Raw genomic sequence first — 24252 nt, 5'->3', positions numbered from 1 at the left:
TATATATATATAAATATATAAATGAATGAATCGGTTGTTCACACATGAGATTCCTGAGTAGTGCTGTGGTGGCTCCAGACTGCCTTTTTGTCACCTTAGGGAACGAACAGTCATAGTCATGGAAAGTCAAGCTGGCAGGACAAACAGCTTTATCCAAGTTCAAACTGGGTACCACTAGACTGATTGCTAGTGCGGTCTGAATGCAAGTCTGCCTCAGTGTGGGAACTGGTATCTACTTGTAGGATGCTTACGTTAATATGTGAGCTTATATAAGTAAAGGCCCTTAAGCGATTTCTGATACAACTAGTAAATGCCAACAGATGCTCGCAGCACTGTGGTTAGCGTGTAGCTGTTGGCTGGTGGGTTTCAGGTAGATAATCTGCAGAGAGCGAGCAGTACTGTGTGATGTTTGCTGACTGATGTTCGATGTTGTTGATTAATGATTGATGTGAACAGGATTCCATATAAGCCTGTATCAGAGGAATGGAGATTGCCTCTGTCCACTTAGATTCATAAGCTGTCCCGAAGTGATCTTGGCATCAGGGAAGGGAGTTCAGGCACATTTCACCATCAGCATCACGGGATGGCAGCCATTGATTTGTCCCATGGTAAGTGCTTGTTGAAGCTCTTTTTCAGACTGTCTCAGGGCTCTCCTGTGCAGCCATCATTGGGTAGGGCCTCAGCAGTCATGCTGTGTGTTGGTTTAGGAAGAGCTGAAGTGGGGCGCAGAGTGCTGCTCGGTGGTTCAGGCCCCCTGTGTGTATGCTGGCAGAAGAGGTGTTGTCTAATTCATGATTCTGTCACCAGGGGCTCGCTCATTTGGAGTCACTTTTTTTTAAAATTTCATTTACTACTACTACTACTACTACTACTACTATCACTATTATTGTGTGCACGTATATGTGAGAGTGGATGTGTGTGTGCAAGTGTATGTGTGGAGGTTAAGACAATTTTTTTGTGTGTGTGAGTTTCATACAATACATTTTGATCATATTTAGACCCCCTCCCCTATCATCACCTCCCTCATAGCCCCCCCACCAGATTTCATGCATTCTGTCATATATTTTAAGGCTTATGAAGCCACATTTGTGTCCCCAAGTGTCCCTTGGTGTGAGTCCATCCACTGGAGCTTAGTCGACCTATTTAGTGTCATTCTTGGGACAGTTTTTGAGGGAGTCAGTTCTCTCCTTCCTTGGGACCCTGGGATCAAACTTGGGGTATGAGTTTACACAGCAAGTGCTTTAACCTGCTGCTCCATCTTACTGGTCCCAGAGTCACATTTTTCATGGCTTAAGTTTCTTTATCTGTAAAGTGAGAGTCCGACCCTTTCTCAATGGGTTGCGTAGCCCACAGCCTGGCCCCGGCTCCAGGGGAACAGAACTGCTGTGGCATGCCATGGTGGCAGTGTGGATGTGGATTGGTATGTGCTGAGTGTGGATGACGGGACTCTCAGACTAGAGTAGAATGACATCATGGTGTAGATGTGGGGATGACACCGTCTATGCCATCTTTCTTTCCTGTCAGGCCTTCTTTCTAGAGAGCCTGTCTACTTTTATGAAGAAAACACAGAGGTAGAAGGGACAGTGGCTGACGACCAGGCAAGTTGCTATCAGGTAAAAAGAAAGAAAAAGAAAGAGTCTCATTGGAGCCCCCCACCCCTGTGATCCAGACACATTTCGTTCTAGACAAACTTGGCCTCCAGAGTGTCTTAAAGGACATACGCTGTCATTCAGGCTCAGAGTCCCTGTCTGAATTTCTCCAGCCTTATATTGGTGACTTGTTACCTTAAAAACCATCCTAGCTTTTCTGTAATTGCTAATTAATGTTTTTGTGGGGCTGGGGATGAATCAGGTTCTTGTACCCATTCTAGGCCAGTGCTCGGTGTTATATCCTTACCCGTACTAATTAATTTTTTTTTTAAAGACAAGATCTGGCTCTGTAGCCTATCCTTGAACTGTGTAGTCCAGCCTGGTCTCGGCCTCCTGAGTGCTGGGATTACAGACACGCACCCCTCCATACCTGCCCCCATTAACTAATCTTGAGCCTCATGTGATGAGTGCATGTTTGTTGTTTTGTTGAGTGCTCTGACAGATATAAGGCAGATGGAAGCATCCTTTACTCAGAGGATCTATTCCTTAACGTTTATCCGATGTCCACAGTGTGCTCAGGAGCGTGCCACGATGAGACGATAGGACTAGAAGAGTGCCTAGCCTGGCTGTGCTGCTAGAAATCATGATTAGGAAGTGCTGGTAAAGGCATGTGCCATAGGAGGTCAGCGGAGAGGGAGTGTAGAGAAGAGTTCCTAGGACCATTGCACCCTGAGGATGGATCGCCCGCTCTGAAAACCCTGGATAGGTATTAGGTCCCCTTTCCTAATTCTCCATCAAGCTTTAGTGAGACGGTTAATTGGCTCCAACTGGCATGTGTGTAATGGTTTAGGATTCAGTGACCTTTGACGATGTGGCTGTGGAGTTCACCCCAGACGAGTGGACTTTACTGGACCTGACTCAGAGAGACCTGTACAGAGAGGTGATGCTGGAGAACTACGAGAACTTGACCTCAGTAGGTAAGGCTGCCACCATTCCTAGTAACCTTGTGTGGAGCAGATATGTAGTACCAGCTTCCTACTGTGTTGGAGAATTGGTCTTGTTGATTTTTCATATAGTGAGGTAATGGGAAATGACATATACAAGATTATTTATTATTTATTTATTTATTTTTGGTCTTTTGAGACAGGGTCTCCCTGTAGCCCCAGCTGTCCTGGAACTCACTGTGTAGACCAGGCTGACCTTGAACTAACAGAGATCCGCCTGCCTCTGCCTCCTGAGTGCTGGGGTTAAAGGTGTGTGCTACCACACATGTCCTTAATTTTTTTATTTCCTTATTTAAAGAAACTGCTTTTCTGTGTAGTGTGATGGCACACACCCTTAAATCCTAGCAGTTGGAGGCAGAGGCAGGTGGATCCCTGAGTTTGAGGCCAGCCTGGTCTACATAGTGAGTAATGTCTTCTGATTCTTGTGTTAGGTTTACACAGAGGCAGAGGGGGTGTCGGCATCTCCCTCAGTCATTCTCCATCCTGCTCCTTTGAGTAGGGTCTTTCCCTGAAACCGGAGCTCACGTTTTTCAGCTAGGCTGGCAGCCAGAAGGTCCCAACCATCCTCCTAACTCTACTCCCCCCTCACTGTAGTTACAGGCAGGTGCAAGACCTTAACCAGCATGTTGTGTGGGCTGTAGGATGGGAACTCAGGTCTTCATGGTTGTGCAGCAAGTGCTCTGAATCACTGAGTCATCTTCCCGAGCCCTAACATAAAATTCTTGCCGTAAGGGGCTAGATAGCTGGCTTAGCGGGTAAGAACACTGGTTGCTCTTCCAGAGGACCTGGGTTTGCTTCCCAACATCCACATGGCAGCTAGCAACTGTCTGTAACTCCACTTCCACAGGACTCCAACACCCTCTTCTGACCTCAGCAAACATTGCATGACACAAGTGCACTTACATAGATGCAGGCAATACACTCATACACATAAAATAAAATTAAAAAAAAATAATAAAAATTCTTGCCACAATACAAATTGACCTACTGCAGAGATTTCCCTCTAGTGTCCCCCTCCGCTTTTCCTTTTACCCTCTCCTCTCCCTTCCCTCTCTGTCTTTTCCTTTCTCTTCTCCCCTCCTTCCTTTCCTTTCCCACTCACCTTTTTGTTTGCTGGTTTGGTTTGGTGGTTTTTGGTTTTTTTTTTTCCTTTTTGGGACGGGGTTTCCATGTAACCCCAGCTGTCCTGGAGCTCAATGAATAGACCAGGCTGGCCTCCATCTCACAGAGATCCATCTGCCTCTGCCTCCTGAGTGCCAGAATTAAAGCCTGTACCACCATGCCCTGCACTCTCACCTTTTTTTGAAACAGGGACTCACTGTATAAAACAGACTGGCCTCAAACTTGCAGTCTTCTGTTTTCACTCCCTCAGCCCCCGTCAAATGCTGGGATTACATGTGTGTGTCACCATGCCTAGCAAACTAGACTCATTTTTGTCATGTGTGTGTGTGTGTGTGTTTGTGTGTGTGTGTGTGTGTTTGTGTGTTTGTGTGTTGATGGGGATCCAATCCCAGGATTGTGCACATGCTAGGAAAGTACTTTCCCATTGACGTATAGCCCCCTCTTGAACAGTCTTAGTGTCGATTTGTACAGTAGCTTGCATTGGGCTTTCATGGGGTAGAGCGAACCTGTCTTTTTTGGAGCATGGAAGTGGGGATTTTTTATTTTCTGGTGCTGGGAATTGTACTCAGAGCCTTATGCATGTTAAACTGGCAGTCTCCTATTAGGCGCACCCCTCCCCCCGTACTTTTATGTGTATATATACATGCCTGTGTGAGTTTATATGCACCACATGTGTGCAGGAATTCATGGAGGCCACAAGGCATCTGGTCCTTGAACTAGAGTTACAGGTGGTTGTGAGCTGCCTGATGTGGGTACTTAAAACTGAATCTGGGTTCTCTGCAAAATCAGTAAGTGGTCTTAACCACTGAGCCCCTATTTTTACCCATTTTGAAAGTGTTAACTTTGCTTTCATTTGAATTGTAATTTCCTTAGCTACAGAAAAGTTTGTCTTGTTGGAGCCTCTTCCATTCATGTGTCTTTTTGCCTTTACAGGTTGTCAGTTCTTCGTACCTGGCCTGATCCCCTGCTTAAAACAAGAGGAGCTGGAGATAGTGGAAAGTGCAGTTCCTCAAGGTGTGTATTCAAGTTCAGTATGGTTATACAACTATAATGGAATTTTCTTAACAGTATACTAGCCTCAAAAGTTAAAGCCATTTTTCTCAGATTTAGGATATCTTCCATTTACATAATCTATTGTTTCTATCTATTCAGATGTACCTATGATTTTACAAAACTATCTGTCCCATCCCATACGTTTATGCTTCGATGTTAGCTGTTTTACCAGACCTTTCTGACTTTCCTGTTGTTTATGATCTTTGCTCTTCATAGGACAGCTTCCAGTGTACTATGTAAAACGTTGGCCTTGCCTCCTTACTACTGCCTTTTGTTTTGCTTCTTTGTTTTTGCTCTGGTTTTATTTATTTACTTATTGTTTTGAGGCAGGATCTCCCTGTAGCCCCAGCTGGCCTGGTTCTTGCTATGTAAACCAGGCTGGCCTTTGATCTAGCAGAGATCTACTACCTCTGCCTTTACCTGCTGAATTCTGGGAATAAAGGTGCCTGTCACCAGACCTGGCTTTTTGTAGTTGTCGTTTTTGTAGTGCTGGCCATAGAACCCAGGGCCTGGGCATGTGAGGTGACCACCCCACCACTGAGCTATACCCTCAACCCTATCACCAAATTTTTAACAGAAGCCTCAACTCTGTATAGTTGTTTCATGTGTAGATGTACATGTGTGACAGGGGGATGTGGGTGTGTGAAGACCAGAAGAAGATGTCTGATCCCCAGGAACTGGAGTTTTGGACAGTTGTTAGCTGCCATGTGGGTGCTGGGAGCCAAACTGGGGTCTCTGCAAGAGAGTTAGTGCTCTTAACCACTGAGCTATCTCTCCAGCCCCTGGTGGTTAGCTTTTAATTGTCAACTTGCTGCAACATAGAATCACCTGGGAAGAGACCATCAATGAGGGATTGTCAAATCCTTTTGGCCTGTGGAAGATTGACTTGATTGTTCATTAAAGTAGGAAGACCTGCCTACTGTGGGCAGCACAGTGCTTTTAAGCACTGAGTCATCTTTCCAACCCTGGTCCTAGGTCTTGTACTCAGGTTAGGCTTAGCAGTAAGTACCTTTACCCACTGAAGCATCTTGAAGGCCCTACCTTATTTTTTGAGACCAGGTCTCTCATTTGGACCAGGGATTTACTGATTAGGATAGTCTGGCTGGGCAGTGAACCTCAGGGATCTGCCTGTGTCCACAGTGCTGGAATCACAGGCAGATGTCACCACACCCAGTTTGGGCTTTTGGTTTCGTTTTTAAAGATTTATTTTATTCATGTATATGTGTGTGTTTTTGTGTGCGGGTATGTGCAGTGCACCAGGAGGCCAGAAGAGGGCATTGATCCCTTAAGGTGGAGTTACAGGCAGTTGTAAGCACAGATCCTCTACAAGAGCAGCCTCCATATTCAGCTTTTTTACGTGGGTTCTAGGGTTCAAACTCAGCTTTACTGACTAGCTATCTCTGCTACGCTTTTTCCTTATTTTTGTTTTTTCTTTTATTCAGAGTCTTGTTATATGGCTCAGGCTGGTCTTGAACTTGATCCACTGGCATCAGCCTCCCATGTGCTAAGATTGCAGCTGTGTACTATCACATCTGTCTCACTTTTATTTTCTTAATGTGTTTAATTTGAAAACAAGGACAAATGACCCTTGTCACTTTTAACTCATATACCATTTTTCCCTCTGATCTTACATTTTTCTTTCTTTTTAGTTTCAGAATTGGAACTACATCCTAGAAGTGACGAATCAGAATTTCAGGATTATTTTAGGATGCAGAGTTCCAGTGGAAGAGAAATGGTAAGAATTTTCTTATTTCATACTCAGAAAAGATTGGGGATTCCTTTGTAGACATTACTACAAAGGAGACATATTGGAGAGACATAGCCACTCAAGAGGGAGCAATGCTTCTGGAGAGCTGTTCAGCATCTCATGAATTGGGAGATGCCCCAGACATGTCATAAAGCTTTTGTTTTAGGGTTCCCACAGTATACATTCCCACATATGCAACTAGACATGGAGTTTTAAAATAATTTTATGAAAATTTACACATTAAAAAATTAGAGGGGGCTGGAGAGATGGCTCAGTGGTTAAGAACACTGACTGTTTTTGCAGAAGGGGACCCAGGTTCGAATCCCAGCACCCACATGGCAGCTAACAACTGTCCGTAACTCCAGTTTCAGGGGATTCGATAGCCTCTCTTGTCCTCCGTGGGCATTGCACGACATGGGTGCACTTACCTACATGTAGGCAATACACACATGCCACACATAAAATAAAAATAATAGAATATTTTTTAAAATTAGATATATTTATACTTAAATATAATATAGCCAGTGGACAAGATTGTGGCAAAAAGATCCATCATTCAGTTTGAAAGAAATAAACTCGTCAGGAAATTGGGGGCTGGAGAGATGGCTCAATGATTAAGAGCACTGGTTGCTCTTCCAGAAGACCTGGGTTCAAATCCCAGTGCCCGCATGGCAGCTAACAACTGTCCATAACTCCAGTTCTAGGGGATCTGACGCCCTCTCTGGCCTCTGAGGGGCATTGTACGCACATGGTGCACTTACATACATGCAGGCATCATACACATATTACAATTAAAAACTTTAATTCTAAGAAGTCATGATTGCATGAAGTAGAAACTATAAAAGTCATAATGAGCATCAAAATATTTTTGTTTTCAGATGGATGATTCATCTCTTCAAGAGGCAAGAAGCCACAATGAACAGGACCAGGGTGACTCTAAGCCATGTGTAGAAGTGTTGGGTGAACAGTCCTGCCTTAACACAGAGGTGAGCATGCAAAGTCAAGGAGATACTTCTGAGAGTAACTGGTATGGAAAAGACATTCTCAGTTTGCTCAAGGAAACCTCTACAGGACAGAACCTTTCTGAGCTTAATCAGTGTGGAAAAATCTTTGGTCTGACTCCAAACATCATGTACCCTAGCACAAGCACTAGCACAAATGAGAAACCCTTTGAATGTACAGACTGTGAGACAGCCTTTTTTAATCAGCCATACCTTCAGGCAGATATGAGACCTCACAATGGAGGAGAACCCTTTGAATGGAATAAATATGGGAATGGATTTATTCATCCCACAGGCCTTGCTATGCATCTTCCAATTCTCAATGCAAGAAACCCCTACAAATTTGAGGAATGTGGAAAGGACTTTCAATATTTTGCATGCCTTAATAATCCCATGGGAATGTGCACTGGAGAAAAATTCTGCGACTGCAAGGAATGTTGGAAAGCCTTCACGGTTTCCTCACACCTAACTCAATATGTTTCAGTTCATACTGAAGAAAAATCCAAAGTATGTAAGATATGTGGGAAGGCCTTTGCTAATTTTTCTCGACTTTCTGCACATATAAAAACTCATAATGAAGAAAAGCCTTTTGTATGTAAGGAGTGTGGAAAGGCCTTTAAAAATATGTCATACCTAAATGATCACGTTAGAATTCACACTGGAATAAAATCATATAAATGTATGGAATGTGGGAAAGCCTTCCTTCGGTGGTCAGGCCTTACTGAACACATAAGAGTTCACACTGGAGAAAAGCCTTACGAATGTAAGGAATGTGGGAAAACCTTTTCTAGATCTACTCAGCTCACTGAACATATAAGAACACACACTGGAATCAAACCTTATGAATGTAAGGAATGTGGGAAGGCTTTCACTCAGTACTCAGGCCTTGCTACACATGTACGAATTCATAGTGGAGAGAAACCCTTTGAATGTAAGGAATGTGGGAAGGCCTTTACCAGGACCTCTGGCCTGATTCATCATGTGAGAACTCACACAGGAGAGAAGCCTTTTGAATGTATTCATTGTGGGAAAACCTTCATTACTTCCTCCCACCGCACTAAACACCTAAAAATTCACAGTGGTGAAAAACCCTTTGTGTGTAATATATGTGGAAAAGCATTTGTATATTCCACATCCCTTAACATTCACATGCGAACCCATACTGGAGAGAAACCGTATATATGTAAGCAATGCGGGAAAGCATTCTCCGTTTACTCACGCTTAAGAAAGCATATGAGAGTTCACACTGAGGAGAAGCCCTATGAATGTGAGGGTATGGGTGTTGCTATTTAGCCCATCTGTTGCCACCTTTAAATGTTGCCAGTGACACCAAAGATAATCAGATTAGTCTTAACTGCCTGTGTGGGTTGTAATCTCTCAGACTGGCATTAGATGCCATCCTAATTGTATGAAATATGATACAGATGCCCCCTTGAACGTTTCTTCTTTTGGGCAGTGCTGGGGGTTGAACCTAGGGCCTCACACATGCCCAACAAGCACTCAGTCACTGAGCTGCAATTCCTGGAACCTGTTTATGGATAACTGAGCACCTGTGGATCATGAGGTCAGTGCTATAGATTGGCCTCAGTCTTGTGCATAACTCCTAGGATCGTAGCATTTTTAAATGCTGTGAGATAATGAAGCATTTGATCCTGTTGGTTAGTGGCTGTTAGTGTGAAAATTCACCAGAAACCAAGATGATCTAGGGAACAGGTGGATTGTTGAAAGACATTCCTCCAGCCAACTGCCAACTACTCTGCCCCCATTGATCCTGTTGAGCATACCAAGATATGGTTATTACCATTCTGAATAGTCTATTTACAGACATTTATTCCTGTGACCCTTTATAAAATTCAAGAAGTCCCTTCTGAACCACCTTTTGAATCCATTTTGAAGTGACATCTCTTCACATAATCCAGTATCTATTTCTCTCTTCTGTTAAGGTTGCTGATTTGAGGGTTGAACTGAGGGTCTCATGCATGCTACACAAGTACTCTGCCACTGAACCACACCCCCCAGGCCTTAGTTATTTTCTTTAGTTCGAATTGCTCAGTTATTCAAGTATAGATAGGCTGAGAGTTTTTCAAGTTCTGGATCCCTTTTGCTTAACAATTCCTTCTTTGCTTCAGCTCTCTTCCCTTTTGTATCTTACTAAAAGCAGTTAGGAGGAACCATGTTGCTCCTTTTTAAAACGTGATTTACAAATGTGGCCTATATTTCTGATTTTATCACTCAGATTCTAACTTCCACACAAAATGCTGGACTACAGCTCTGCCATGTTTGTTGCTACTGCCTCTCAGTGGTTGGTTTTTCTTGGTTCCTCATAAAGCCTCTACTCAGTTTCAAAGCTGCTTGCACATGTCTAGGGTTTTTTGTTTTTTTGTTTTTTACTGCAGCACCTAGTACAACAATCTGCTGTATTTGGCTTAGACCAGCACAGCAGAACACCATAGGTAGCCCAGCTTCGTGGCTCAGTGGGTAAAGGCACTTGTTGCCAGGCCTTATAACTTGCATTTGATCCCCAGGACCCACATGGTGGAAAGAAAGGAGGACTCCTTCAAGTTGTCCTTTGCTTCCTTATGAGCACCATGGCATGTACACCCACACACATACATACACACAGGTATACACAACACAGATATTAAAAACAAAAATGCCATAGACCAAATTGCCTAAAAGTCACTTAAATTCTTTCTTATGTTAGTATATAAAGTAACAATTTCATTGTAGCTTTTCACATACACATGATGTTATACTTTTATGCTGTGTCCTCATTAGGTCTCCACTTTATGGATAAGATTTTAAGGTTGGGGGTTTAGCTCAGTGCTAATAGTCCTTGCTTAACATGCAGTGCTAGTTTTGAACTCCAGCACTGGAAAAACAAAATATATAGAAATTTTCTCACATTTGTTGAGGCTAAAGGTCTAACATTAATGACAGCATGGGGACTGGGAAGATGGTGAATAGATAAAAGCACTTGCCACGCAAACATGACCAGAACCCATGTAAGTGCCAGGTGGGTATGAAGGCCCACCTGTAATCTCAGTGTTCAGAAAGCAGAGACAGGATTCTGGGGCAGTCTGGCTAGCTACATTACTTGACTCCTTGAGCTCTGGGCTCAATAAGAGAACCTGCTACAGTAAATAAAATAGAGAGCAATTGAGGAAGACATCTGATGTCAACCTCCACATATGCCACATGCGCAAATGAACATACTTGTATACACATGCAAAAAAAAAAAAATACTAGCATGTTTGACTTTTGGTGAGGCCTCTCTTCTTGGCACGAAATTTCCTTTACACGAGGAAGCCTGAAAATGCTATGTTCCTCCTCTGATATAGTCACAGCCTTCTTGGATGAGGTTTCCAGTCTTTGACCTCAACCATAAAGGATTCACAGTCGTGCAGTGGTTTAGATTTAGCATGAATTTGGGGTGTTAGTTCAGGACATTTCCATACACATTCTGTTGGCTTCCCAGGCAGGCAGTCACATCTGTAGATAATGGTGGCATTCATTTTCTGTGTGTTCCTTTAGAGAAATGAGTATGCTGTCCCACACAGTAGTGAAAGAATAAAAGGAGCATACTTTCCTTTAGAACGCTAATGATATATACTCTCAGTCTTAGTGACTTGCTTGTTGGATAGGTTTTTTAATACTGGGTTTTTGCATAAAGATCTTACAATGCTTCATAATTATTGACTGCTTTCTCTGCATCCTTTGTGATGATCATGTTTATTTACTGGTACGACTCAAGTACCTAGGATTTCATTTGACCCATAGTACCTAATAAGTACATGAGTGAGTAACATGACTCTAAAATAAAGGTGATCATTTAGTAATGATGATGATTATTTATTAGTTTTCTGTTAATCTTGCATTCCTAGATACGGTCAATACATAATTTTTACATTAAGGATCATTTTTGTTTTGTATGGTTGCTTGGGTAGTGAACCCAGGGCCTTAAGCACATTAGGCAAGCAAGCACTCTGCCACTGAGCTACATCTCCAGCCCAGTGGATCATTTTTAATACTTAAGTTGATTATGTTTGCTAACACGCTATAAAAGCTTTTCATAGGTTAGGTATGCTTCAGTAACATTGGCATATAAATTGTCTTTATATAGACGATGGAATTGGTGGTACAGGTTGTATGTGTTTAGCTTGCACAAGATCCTGGGTTCAGTCCTCAGCACCACCGAAATAAAATTTTAAATGAGCTTAATGGTATAGCTGTAGATTATAACAGTGTCATATACTGAGCTAGGCGAATTTCCGCCTTTTCTAAATCCTTTACCTGTTCACTTGTTCAGTTATCCTGATCTAGAGTAATTGTTACTGTTTTAGGTATTCATTTTCTGTAATTTTAAACTGTTTGCTCAATTTCTTTTGTTTATAGGACACCTAAGATTTCCAATATTAAGATTTTGAGTATATTTTTCTAGGCATGCTTTCATTTTCACATGTGAAGCAAAAATTAATTTTTTTCTTGTATACCTAATGTTTCCTGATTGTAAAATTAAGTTTACTCTGGGTCTGTCTTGCATTCTCCAATGATCTGTGTATTCTTTCCCTTGAGTTAATCTTGAAAGTATTCAGTATTCTTGCAAAGAATATTTGTCTAAAGAGTGTAGTGCTACACATTGGTAAGCCCAGGACTGAGGTGGGAGGATCACAAATTCAATGTTACCCAGAGCCTGGGCTACTTAGTGAGACACTTGTCCCAAAAAGACAAAAAACAAGTGTACCCAAAGGTGCATTTGGGACCTGGTAAATCATTTGGGGAAAAACTGTCTTGAACTATTCAAATTTTCTGATACAGTTTTTATTCCATGGACTCTGGTAAATAGTTACATGGTTATATTAGCTTTTCTTATTTTAGTAGTCTTTTTGTATCCTTGGTAAAAATTGTTTTTGGTGCTAGGATTCAAATGTAGAACTTTCCACATGCTAAGCATGTGCTCTACCACTAATGTATAACCCAGCTCTAGATGTCTTTATATATACTTTAGTTGGAGTTCAAAAACTCTGAATACTTGAAAAATCCCAACTAACAATTCTTTTACCCTGAACATTTAGTCCATTATGTATAATGCAATTGATAGCAAATTTGGATTAATTTCTAGATCTTGTTTTTTCTGTATTTGTTGCATGTGCTCTTATCTTGGTATTGATGTTTTTCATTGAAATTTTACCCGATGCTTGAAGCTTATGTACTCCATTACTTATATTTTAGTTGCTATCCTAAGACATTAAAATCAGTTCTAAAATTAAATCTTTGTTACAGCTGTGTCTTTCTAACTAAGTAGACTAGATACCTTGCATATGTGGATTCCAATCATTCACTGTCTGAGCATCACACTTGAAGAGACCCAGAAATAAGTGCACCTTCACACAAGCCACCGAACAACTAACTCTAGCTGGAGAAAGCTAAATGGGCCTCTTGACAAAAGGCCCAGCACATCCAGGGAAAGATTACAGCCATAAATTCCTTGAAGTTACATTAGAAGGTGGAGTATGTTTGCTTTCCTCTTTTGTGTGAACTGGTCTTGACTGACCAATAGAAGTCAGCAGAACTCATTCTTTAAAGTTCCTCAAGAGGCTTCTAGTAACATTACAGTTTACAGCTACTAAACTGTGGGATTATTAAATAAGGCCAGCGAATAACACAAACTGATAACTGGTTCTTCATTGATGTATTTGGGAGTCCCTCTCTCCAGCAGCATAGAATTCTGTCTGGATGACTGAGCATTTCCCAGTGACCTGGGATGAGAAAAACCAAGTTTGAGGTCGGCTTCCTTTGTTAAGGAACCCTAGGCACGCAGCATAGCTAGGGGCTAAGAAAATAGCTGCTAGGCAGTGATTCCCAAAAGCATTCAGAAGCTAGCTGTGGAGCCCCTTTGAAGCACCTGGAATGTTGGTAATCAACCGAAAGCAATTCCAACGCCTAGAGGTCCAGAAAGCGACTAAGGCCAGACTGCCATCTGTTCCTGTTGAATCATGTAGCTGGCCAGAGCAGGCGGAGGGAGGAAGTAAAGTTTGTGATGAGCCTACCGTGGGGTGAGTACCCACAGCAAGCACAGCGTTTCAAATGGCGGTCAACGGGTCGTCCCACACCCCCGCCAACAGCGTCCCCACTGACCACTTCCGCTCCCACCCATAGCCCCATCCACAGCCCAGGTCGTGTCTTCGCGGCTTGCGTCGACCTGCCGCCCCCGCTCTGATCCCACCACCCGCCTCTCCGCCCTCGCGGGGGAAGAAAGAATTCCTGACCAAAATAGTTCAATGCCGCTAAGACCTGAGCTTTCGAATTCCCCCTTTTCTGGTCCCCGCAGTGAACGCGTTAGCGGGCGGAAGTGACGTCAGTGGATTGCGGTTGTCTCTTCCGGCCCTTAGGTACGTTGAAAGACTCTGGGTTCAGTGGGGGAACTCCGGCCTTCGTGAGTTCCGCATTATAGGGACTGCTTGCAGGTTGAGAGGGAGGATGAAGAACGAGTGTGGCCCGGGCCTCCGCTCCTCCGAACGAGGTACTTCCGGCTGTGGCCATGTTTGACAGGCTGGCCACTTTGGACTGTCAATCACCGGAGTGGGAAAGCGCTGGAGGGCGTGGCCTGGAGCTGTTCTGTCTGATCCACAACGCTCCCTCTGCAAAAGCCGCCAAAGCAAAATTCGTAGGGAAAAGATCTTTTTCCGCCACACCGAAGGAAACGAGTTTGGGCTGATGGAGTGACCAGCGTCATTAACCTGGCGATTGCAGCGCCTCTGGTGAGCACTTAGTGAAAGATGGTTGGAAAAGGCTCTATTCCTTAAAACAACAACAAAAACTAGAATGTCACGACTGAGAATTTGACATATTGTTGGGTTGTGTTTTATATTGTGTTCATTGTGACCATTAGTTTAAGATATAAAGATATTTTAAGTATCTGAACTGTCCATTTAAAATTTTATGTTTAGATGTGTGAGTGTTTTGTCTGAATGTATGTAAGTGCACCCATGTCATGCAATGCCCGCGGAGGCCAGAAGAGGGGTTAGGATCTCCTGCATCTGGACTTAGGTGCAGTGCTGGGAACTGAACCCAGGACCTCTGCAATAGCAGCCAGTGCTCTTAATTACTTTCCAGTTCTCCTGCCCCTAAGATGTTGGTAAACCTCAAGACTCTACTACATAAAAACAAACAGGGCATGGTGACACTTGCCTTTAATTCCAGCGTTAGGGAGGCAGGAGCCTTCTGATCTTTATGAGTTCCAAGCTAGCCAGAGCTACACAGTGAAAATCTTGTCTCAAAGTAAAACAAAACCCACAAAGATAAATAGGAAAATAAGATTAATGAGCAATTTTTTTCATCTGAAATTCCTAGGCCTGTGTTATTTTTTCTTTCCCCTTATGCTAGTGATCAAATCCAGGGCCTCCTGCATGGCTAGGCATATTTCCACTCTTAGGTCTGTGCATTACAGCATTACTTAAAAACATGGACCTCTGGGAAGAAAGGTGGGAAGCTTTATTAAAATCATAGAATTAAACTATTTTTTTAAAGGTTTAAAAAAAATTTTTTTTAATGTGTATGAGTGTATTGCCTGCATGTAGGTGAGTGCACCTGTGTCGTTCAATGCTGTGGTGGTCAGAAGAGGGCTTTGGATTCCCCTGGAACTGGAATTAAGGATGGTTCGAAGCTGCCATGTGGGTGCTGGGAATCGAACCTGGGTCCTCTGCAAGCGCAGTCAGTGCTCTTAACTGCTGAGCCATCTCTTCATCCCCGAATTAAACTTTTAAAAAATTTTTATTTACTTTTATTTTATGCATTTGAGTGTATTGCCTGCATGTATATGAGTGTACCCGTGTCATGCAATGCTGGTGAAGGTCAGAAGAGGGCATTGTATTCCCCTGGAACTAGAGTTACAGAAGGTTGTTAGCCATCATGTGGGTACTGGGAATCAAACCTGAGTCCTTTGCAAGAGCAGTTAGTACTCTTAAACGCTGAGCCATCTCTCCAGCCCCAGAATTAAACTATTAACAAGATTGTTGAATTGGTGTACTTTCCCCCAACATTTCTCTCTTTTTGTTTTTTAAAAAGCAAACTGAAATGTCCTAGCCTATTTGACCGTCCAGTATCTGGTGTGGTAGATTCACTTGTATGTTTGCTCTTCCCCCAAAATAGATAAGTATATTATATGGTGATTTATTTGCTAAGAAGTAAGCTGAAAATAAAGCAGGACATGGTGTCACATGCCAGCAATCCCTGCAACTCAATAGATGTAGGCAGGAGAACTGGATTTCTATGCAAGCTTTCTTGCATAGTGAGTTTCAGGCCAGCCTGGGCTACATGGTGAGATCCCGTCTTAAGAAAAATAATAGTAGGTACAATGCTCAACTCTGAAGTCCTTGGTAATGTACATCCTCTCCATTAGGAGATTGTCTGACTCAAAGCAAAAGATATTTGAATCAAGAAAGTTAACTGGAAAGTTGGTAGAGCATTTGCCTAGCTTCAAGTCCTGGCTTCAGTTCCTAAACTGAGTGTGGTAGCCCATGCCTGTATCCCAATATTCAGCATGTGGAAGTAGGAAGATCAGGAGTTCAAGGCCATCCTTTGCTACTTAGAAGCCAGCCTGTGTGTTAGAGGTCTGGAGAGATGGCTCAGTGGTTAAGAGCACTGACCGCTGTTGAAGAGGATCCAGGTTCCCAGCACCTGTGTGCACTATATGTGTGCAGTGCCCATGGAAGCCAGAATGGGGTGTTGGATCCCCTGGAACTGGAGTTACAGATGGTTGTTAGCCATCATGTGGGTGTTGGAAACTGAACCTGGGTCCTCTGCAAGAGTGGCCAGTGTTCTTTAACCACTGAGCCAGCTCTCCAGCCTTGTGCCTTTTTTTTTTTTTTTTTTTTTTTTTTAAACTGTGGAGATGCGTTTTTCAGGGCAAGCTTTTAAGGCATGTATTCTACATCAAAGGACAGATGTACATTTTATTTTGGTGTAAGTTATTATTTTTTTCTTTCCTTAGGTCTTGTACCCATAGGACAATTTCTAAATGAACCTTATTAAACTTTGTGTAAAAGTTATTCTGGGTTGAGGCTGGCATGGTGGCACACACCTTTAATCCCAGCACGTGGGAGTCAGAGGCAGAGGCAGGCAGATCTCTATGAGTTCAAGGCCAGCCGAGGCTACAAGGAGACCCTGTCTCAAAACCAAAAATAAACAAATAAATAAACAAACCAGTTAAGATTTACAGGCTAATCCAGGTGTGATGGCCCATGCCTTTAGTCCCAGCATTCTGGAGGCAGAGGCAGGTGATCTCTGACATAGAGGCCAGCCTGGTTTACATAGCAAGTTCCAGGCCAATTGGGGCTATAGGGAGACCCTGTCAAAACAAACAAAACAAAACAAAACACTAAACTATAAACAAAACTAAAAACTAAACTGCAGGCCAGGTGTGACCCTGCATGTCTTTAATTTCAGCACTTAGGAGAGAGGCAGAAGAGGATCTCTGAGATCTGAGCCAGCCTGGGCTACATAGAGCGTTCCAGCCCAGTCAGGACTAGAGTCCAGAGACAGCACGTTGTCCCCAGGGAAGGCAAATAGTGATGTGGTATGTCACTCCACCTTCTCCACTTCTGTGTGTGTGTGTGTGTGTGTGTGTACTACATATATAATATATATATTTGGAAACGATACCCCAGTTCTCATATTCCACATGAATTTAATCTAGTTTGGAATCTCATGGTTATACCTGGGTATGGTGGTACATGCCTGTAATTCTAGTACTTGGTAGGCTGAGGCTGTAGGATTGCAAGTTCAGGGCCAGCCTGGGAGATACTCTGTCTCAAAAAAAAAAATCAGCTGGAAATGAAGTTCTAACCATTGTCCTTGTAGTTGGTGTATTAGGTTCTTTTTTTTGGTCTTTTTGAGACAGGGTCTCCCTGTAGCCTCAGCTGTCCTGGAACTCACTATGTGGACCAGGCTGGCCTTGAACTTAGAGATCCGCCTGCCTCTGCCTCCCAAGTGCTGGGATTAAAAGTATTTTTCTTATTACTGTGACAAAATGCCTCACAAGGGGCTTGAGAGGTGTTGAGTGGTTAAGAGTATGTGCTGTTTTTGCAGAGGACCCAAGTTCAGCTCCCAGCATCTACATTGGGCAACTAACCACCTATAACTCCAGCTCCAGGGGATCTGACCACTCCGACACCTGCACACATGTACACCTCCTCCCTTACACACTGTAATTGAAAATAAGACCTTTAGGGGAAAAAAAACCTCATAAAAGCAGCTCAAGGAAGAAAGGTCTTGTTTTGGCCCATAGTTTGAAGGTACAGTTCAGTATGGTGGGAAAGCATGGCAGCAACCATTGTAGCTGTGGCAGCAGAAGTGGGAAGCAGCTGGTCTCTGTTCAGTCAGGAAGCTGAGAGAAATGAATGCTGGTGCTCCACTTGCCTTCTTTTATTCAGCTCAGGATTCTAGCCCTTGGGATGCTGTCATCCATCAAGGTAGATTTTCTCTCCCCAGTTAAACTGCTCTGCAAACACCCCCACAGACATACACAGAAGTGTGTCACCTAGGTGATTCCAAATTCCATCAAGTTGACAGTCAAGATTAATCATCATGGGCTGGAGAGCTAACTCAGCAATTAAGAGTACTTGCTGCTTCCAGAGGACTTGAGTTTATTTCCTAACACCTACATCAGACAACTCACAACTGCCTGTAACTCCAACTCCAAGGAATCTGATGAATCTCCATAGCATCCACACACATGTGGCACACACACACACACACACAAAATGTTTTTTGTTTTTTGTTTTTTTTTGTTGTCTTTTTGAAACAGGGTCTCCCTGTGGCCCCAGCTGGCCTGGAACTTACTATTGAGAGCAGAGATCTGCCTGCCTCTGCCTCCCTAGTTCTGGGATTAAAGGCGTGTGCCACCATGCCCAGTTCCATGTTTAAAATCTTAAGAAAATGTTGAGTTATGAAGAATGATGGGGTCTATCTATAAACCCAGCATTTGGGATGCTAAGGCAGGAGAGCCAAAAAGAAAAAGGCGGCCACTGAGATGGCTTGGTGGGTAAAGGTGCTTGCTGCCAAACATGACAACCTGAGTTCAATCCTTGGGACGCACATGGTGAAAGGAAAGAATTGATTCCTACAGGTTGTCCTATGACCTCCACGGGCACGCCATGGAACACAATTCCCCCCTCCCCACCACACCACATACATATAATAATAATTTAAAACATTTAAAGGGCCAATGAGATGGCTCAGTGGGTAAAATCATACAAGCCTGATGACATGAGTTGATCCCTGGAACCCAGTCTGAAGGGAGAGAACCAGCTAATGAAAATTGTCTTCTTACCTCCACCTGCATGCCATGGCACATGGACCTGCACACATGCACGCAGATTAATATTAAAAGATCTAGAAAGGGCCAGGGGGCTGGAGACATGGCTCAGTGGTTAAGGGCACTGACTGCTCTTGCAGAGGACCCACATGGCGGCTACAAACCATCCTTAACTCCAATTCCAGGGGAATCCAAAGCTCTCTTCTGATCTCCATGGCATTGCTTGACCCGGGTGCATTCACATACATGCAGGCAATACACTCATACACATAAAATAAAAATATTAATAAAATATTTAAAAAAAATAAAAAGGGCCAGAAAGATGACTCAGCAGTTGAAAGTACTTGCCACCAAGCCTGACAGCCCAAGTTTAATCCAAGCCCACAGTGGAAGGCGAATCCACTCCTTATTTTTAACTTTAATTTTTTTTTGAAAATTTCACACATGTATACTGAATTTACATCATTTCCACCCCTCACACTCCACATTACCAAGTTACTCGCCCTTCTCTCAATTTTCTGACCTCTAATTATTATTCTTTTAGTTACTATACAACTCTTGATTGCCTCCCTGAACTTGAAGGTAAGACCCTATTGCTGAAGACACCACACTTTGGACACAGGACTTGGAGGAACTGAGGTGGAACTGACCTGGAAGCTACCCTCAAGACTAGCTCTCATAGTATCAGAAGGTGCTATGCAAACTGCTTGGGCCTGAATAACCTCCCTATTGGGAGCTCATTCCTGGAGAAAAACAGATTCTTCCCTCTCAGCACCCATTGACTGCTCTTTCATCTAGAGGTGAATCTTGTTAAATTTCTCCATCCACACCGGCATGTTGACTGCTGGTGTCATTATGCAGGTCTTGTTTCTTTTTTAATATTTTATTTATTTATTTTTAAAATTTTATGTGTATATGTGTATTGCCTGCATGTAGGTAAGTGCACCCATGTCGTGCAGTGCCCGAGGAGGACAAAAGAGGCTGTCAGATCCCCTGGAACTGGAGTTACAGACAGTTGTTAGCTGCCATGTGGGTGCTGGGATTCGAACCCAGGTCTTCTGCAAGAACAACCAGTATTCTTAACCACCGAGCCATCTCTCCAGCCCCACAGGTCTTTTTTAGGTAATTATATTGTCGAGATTTCATGGGTTCAGCTTCCTAGGCATGTCTGGAAGACACTGTCTAGTAGCATGTGTCCTGGTCCTCTGGCTCTTACACTCTTTCTGCCCCATCTTCTGTGATATTCCCTGAGCTTAGGTGTAGATGGGTTGCACAGTCACCCATTCTCTGTCTTTTGAACAGTCCTTGGTCTGGGTAATCATCTCCATCTATTGCAAAATGAAGCTTCTTTGTTGAGGGGTGAGAGCTACAATTATTTGTGGGTTTAAGGATATGTTTTTTAGAATAAAGTTAGACATTGTATTGGTTTAGGAAAGTGGCAGGACTAGGTTCTTCTCTAGGGTCTCTGACCTCCCCAGCCACAGGTTATGGTTATGGTTGCAGCACCAGGCATGAATTATCTCCTGTTGAGTGGGCTTTAAGTCCACTAGACAATTGTTGGTTACCTCCAAGGTTAGAGTGCCACTGTTACATCATTAGGGCTCTTTTGTGGTCATTGCTGTGGTTTATAGGCTTTACAGCTTGGTAGGATCATTGATTGTTTTTCTCACTTGGTAGCTTACATGTCACCTTCTGACCCTATGAGAGCTAGTCTTGAGGGTGGATGCTTTCAAGTCAGTTCTCCCTTGATTTCTCCAAGTCCTGAGCCTGAGTGTAATGTCTTTAGCAGTAGGATCTCACCTTCAAGTTCTGGAAGGCAATCAAGAGCTGTGACAAAAGCTGGGCATAATGGCACACACCTTTAATTCCAGCACTCAGGAAGCAGAGGCAGGCAGATCTCTGTAAGATCAAGGCCAGCTTGATTTACATAGCAAGCTCCAGATCTGCTGGGACTAGAGAGAGTCTGTCTCAAAAAGAGGGGGGCTGTGGCAATTGCCTGTAGTTTGGGGAGCCTCTTTTAGTATACTGACCAACAACTTGGGATTTTTTTGGTTGTTTGGGTTTTTTGTTTGTTTGTTTGGACAGGGTCTCCCTGTAGCCCTAGCTGGCCTGGAATTCATTATGGAGACCAGGCTGGCCTTGATCTCACAGTACCCACCTGCCTCTGCCTCCTGAGTGCTGGAATTAAAGGTGTGTGCCACTATGTCCAGCCTGACCAACAACTTGAAGAGAGGTTTCTCATGCTTTGCCCTGGGTGTTTTTGTAGATAGTCTATAGTCCTTTGTGGGGAGCATTATCACCTTGTGTGGCACCACACCATTTGAAATACATGCATATATTACATAGGAATTATTAAGCATGTTATAAAATATTTCCCCATGCTTTTTCCAAATGTCCTTGGTGGTAGTTCTCTCTTTTTTCCTTCTCCCAATGTGTAACCATTCCTTTCCCCTCCCCATTCAAAGGCCCCCATATTTCCCAATTACCCCTTGATAGCACCCGTGTTCTACTCCCCTTCTCTCTAGAGTGCCTCCCCCCATGATTTCTACTTTCCTGTCTTCGTGAGGAGAACTCACTTCTGAACATTGTTTTCCAACCTCCACAAAATGGTTGGAGCCCATATTCACACCCACACACCCACACCCGGGTACACCCATAATTAAAAAAGACCAAGAACACTAAGAATTTCACATATGAAGGCCATGGGATGCTGATGTGTACAGTCAAGGTGTGGCTGGTGGGCAAGTGACCAAACAAGTGTCCTTCCCACCCTGCCATTCTTAGAATAACGCAAAACACATACTGAAAGTTCAGGTTAATTTTTTTGTTTGTTTTTGGTTTTTTTTTTTTTTGGTCTTTTTGAGACAGGGTCTCCCTGTAGCCCCAGCTGGCCTGTATAGACCAGGCTGGCCTTGAACTCACAATGATCCATCTGCCTCTGCCTCTTGAGTGCTGGAATTAAAGACATGTGCCACCATGCCTGGCTTTTTCAGATTTATATTGTATCATACTTAAACCTGGGCAGGAATGAAGAAATTCTTTTTTTTTAAGATTTATTTTTATTGGAGCTGGAGATGGCTCAGCAGTTAGGAGCACTGGCTGCTCTTGCAGAGGACCTGGGTCTGGTTCCCAGCACTCACATGGCAACTAACAACTATCTGTAACTCCAGTTCTAGGGGATCTCATGGTCCTCTTCTGGCCTCTTTGGACATTGTATTCATGTGGTGCACTAACATGCATGCAGGCAAAAGAAATACATAAATTTTTTTCTTACTGAAGTTTTGCAATTTTCATGCAGTATAGTTTGATGGTACTTGGATCCCCTTCCCTCTCCACACCTCACCCCACTACTCCCCACTCAATTATATATCTATACATATATATATATGTAAAGATTAATATATATTACAGCCTTTAGAGTCTGATTTGTGTCCCCAAATGTTCTTCAGTGTGGGTCCATCCACTGATCCCACCAAGAGTCCCAGCCCTTCAAGACACTGTCTTTCTCTTCCCAGCAGCATCAGTTGCTTAAAGTTCTGTAGGTTGAGTTGGGATTTCTTACCCACTTCCCTATATCTGTGCTGGGATTTTGTCTGATTTGAGCTTTCACAGGACTTGTGCATGCTGTCACCATTGCTTTGAATTTATATGAGTAAATGACCAGCTGTCTGGAAGACTGTTCCTTGTAGTCATCTACCCCCTCTGGCTATTACAATCTTTCTGCCTCCTTTTTTCCCCAGTAATCCTGAGCCTTGGGAGGCATAGGTTTGAAATAACTGTCCTATTCAGGGATAGGGACCTGACCAGGCCTGCTTAGCTATGTGGTATGCTTACATACATGCAAGCAAAATGCTCATACACATAAAAATAAATACAAATTTAAAAGTTTAAAGCCCATGGAGGCCAGAGAGGGATCAGATCCCCTGGAACTGGAGTCACTGATGGTTGTTAGTTGCCATGTGGGTGCTGGAAATCAAACTGTGTCCTCTGGAAGAGCAGCCATTGGTCTTAATCACTGAGCCATCTTTCCAGCCCCTTGAATAAATCTTTTTATGCTTTTCATCATTGTTTATTTGTAGTTTTAAATTTTATATATATTTTAATTTTATGTATATGAGTGTTTGCATATATATATACACACCATGTGCATGCCTGCTGCTGATGGAGGGCAGAAGAGGGTGTGGGTGCTAGAAATTGAATCTGGGTCCTCTGCAAGAGCAGACAGCCAGTTCTCTTCATCCCTGAGCTATCTCTCCAGCCCCCTCACCATTGTCTTAATTGGCCAGGTTTCCAAGCCTGGTTTATTAGTACTGCCAGGGCCCAGGCTCTGAACCTAAGAATTCTAGTAACAGATCTGGGTTGTGAAGCAGAAATCACTGGGATGAGACCTCCCTATCCCTTCTAGGGCCCTCCCATTCCCTCCAATTACTCACCCCCCCCCATTCCCTTCAGTGCCCCTCAACTGCACTTGATCTCTGGAGATGCTAGAGTACACAGGAAGTGGAAGGTTGACTGGAAAGGAGACTGCATGATTAGCTTTTAGGAGATACCCAGAATGGGGTGAATCTTTTCAGTAATGGAGCTGTTATGGAGCCACTCACACCTCTGTAAGTAATTCCAGTATATTCACTAGTTCACTATAGTGGATTGAGTGATTGAGTGCCTTGTCACTAAGAGAGTAAGGAAGAAATTGCAGGCAGTCACTGCTCAGACCAGGGTTAGAACAGTTTACTGAGTCAGGCATGATGGTGCACACCTTTGGCTCCAGCACTCAGGAGCCATTGGCAGGCCTAGTCTATATAGTGAGTTTCAGGCCAGCTGGGGTTACAGGGAGAGCCTCTCTTAAAAAAACAAAAGCACCCCGTGACACACCAAAAAAAGCCACAAAAACTGAGCACACCATAAAAAGGGTACCTGGCTAGGTAGTAGCCAGAGCACTGCCTATGGTAGAGGATTGCCAACTTCAGGGGTCTCCATTTGGAAGAATTGCTTTTAGGGTTATGATGAGTTTCTTGGGGGTGCAGTTTTCTGACATGTAAATCGCACCAGTTTGGCTGGTCTGCAATTCTGGGAGGGTAGCTTGAGCTCTGCTGTGCTGGTGATTTCCAGTTGTGCAACCTGTTCTGCTATTAGGACCATGCAAAGGAGGGCAGTCCTGGTTGATCAAAGCTTGGTCCTGGTTGCAGGCTCCAGATACAGGGCACCTAGCTGCAGCCCTTTGGTGTCAGGTTACAGCATTCTGCACCTAGCCCTTGGGGATTTCTTTCTGAACCGTGCTAGTGAAAATTCCCAAGGAGCAGCTCTGTTTCTCCTCCCCTGCCCCCTGCCCCCGCCCCCTTGACAGGGCCTCCCTGTTGCCCCAGCTGGCCTCAGACTCTTTGCTTTGGTCTTTTGTTGGTGCCCTGTGTTGAGTAGACAT

General features: G+C 43.5%; 2 protein-coding genes and 1 long non-coding RNA gene across 14 annotated transcripts in view; 2 read left to right on the top strand and 1 right to left on the bottom strand.

The window, feature by feature from the left end:
• The window catches only part of LOC103734307 (putative zinc finger protein 812), a 42480-nt gene extending 30131 nt beyond the window's left edge, over window positions 1–12349 (top strand). For 2 of the 9 annotated variants that reach the window (XM_008833190.3, XM_008833189.3), the window contains exons 4-9: window positions 457–608; window positions 1525–1613; window positions 2440–2566; window positions 4649–4729; window positions 6418–6503; window positions 7394–12349. In XM_008833190.3, the coding sequence (XP_008831412.1) occupies window positions 584–608; window positions 1525–1613; window positions 2440–2566; window positions 4649–4729; window positions 6418–6503; window positions 7394–8809 (1824 nt within the window). In that variant the 5' untranslated portion in view covers window positions 457–583 and the 3' untranslated portion in view covers window positions 8810–12349. Of the gene's footprint in view, window positions 1–456; window positions 609–1524; window positions 1614–2159; window positions 2356–2439; window positions 2567–4648; window positions 4730–6417; window positions 6504–7393 lie in introns of all 9 variants that reach the window. The other 7 variants (XM_017798171.2, XM_029563550.1, XM_029563549.1 and 4 more) reach the window with 6 other exon arrangements.
• Window positions 11193–13503, bottom strand: LOC115070397. Its single transcript, XR_003849562.1, has 2 exons — window positions 13422–13503; window positions 11193–13275 (listed from the first exon to the last, which is right to left on the bottom strand). It is a non-coding gene; the product is annotated as an uncharacterized LOC115070397 (long non-coding RNA).
• LOC103734308 (zinc finger protein 426-like) overlaps window positions 13255–24252 on the top strand; it is a 28984-nt gene continuing 17986 nt past the window's right edge. For 2 of the 4 annotated variants that reach the window (XM_008833191.3, XM_029563555.1), the window contains exon 1: window positions 13255–14277. Coding sequence is in view for 1 of the 4 variants with exons in the window: in XM_029563553.1 (XP_029419413.1) it covers window positions 23410–23440 (31 nt within the window). In the remaining 3 variants the exon portion in view is untranslated. Of the gene's footprint in view, window positions 14278–16963; window positions 17094–23119; window positions 23441–24252 lie in introns of those variants that run through there. The other 2 variants (XM_017798172.2, XM_029563553.1) reach the window with 2 other exon arrangements.

This window comes from Nannospalax galili, unplaced genomic scaffold (assembly GCF_000622305.1).
Source record: "Nannospalax galili isolate Female #2095 unplaced genomic scaffold, S.galili_v1.0 scaffold1736, whole genome shotgun sequence".
Taxonomy (NCBI): Eukaryota; Metazoa; Chordata; class Mammalia; order Rodentia; family Spalacidae; genus Nannospalax; species Nannospalax galili.
Note: the sequence above shows the minus strand (reverse complement) of the source record. Positions and strands in the feature narration are given on the sequence as shown.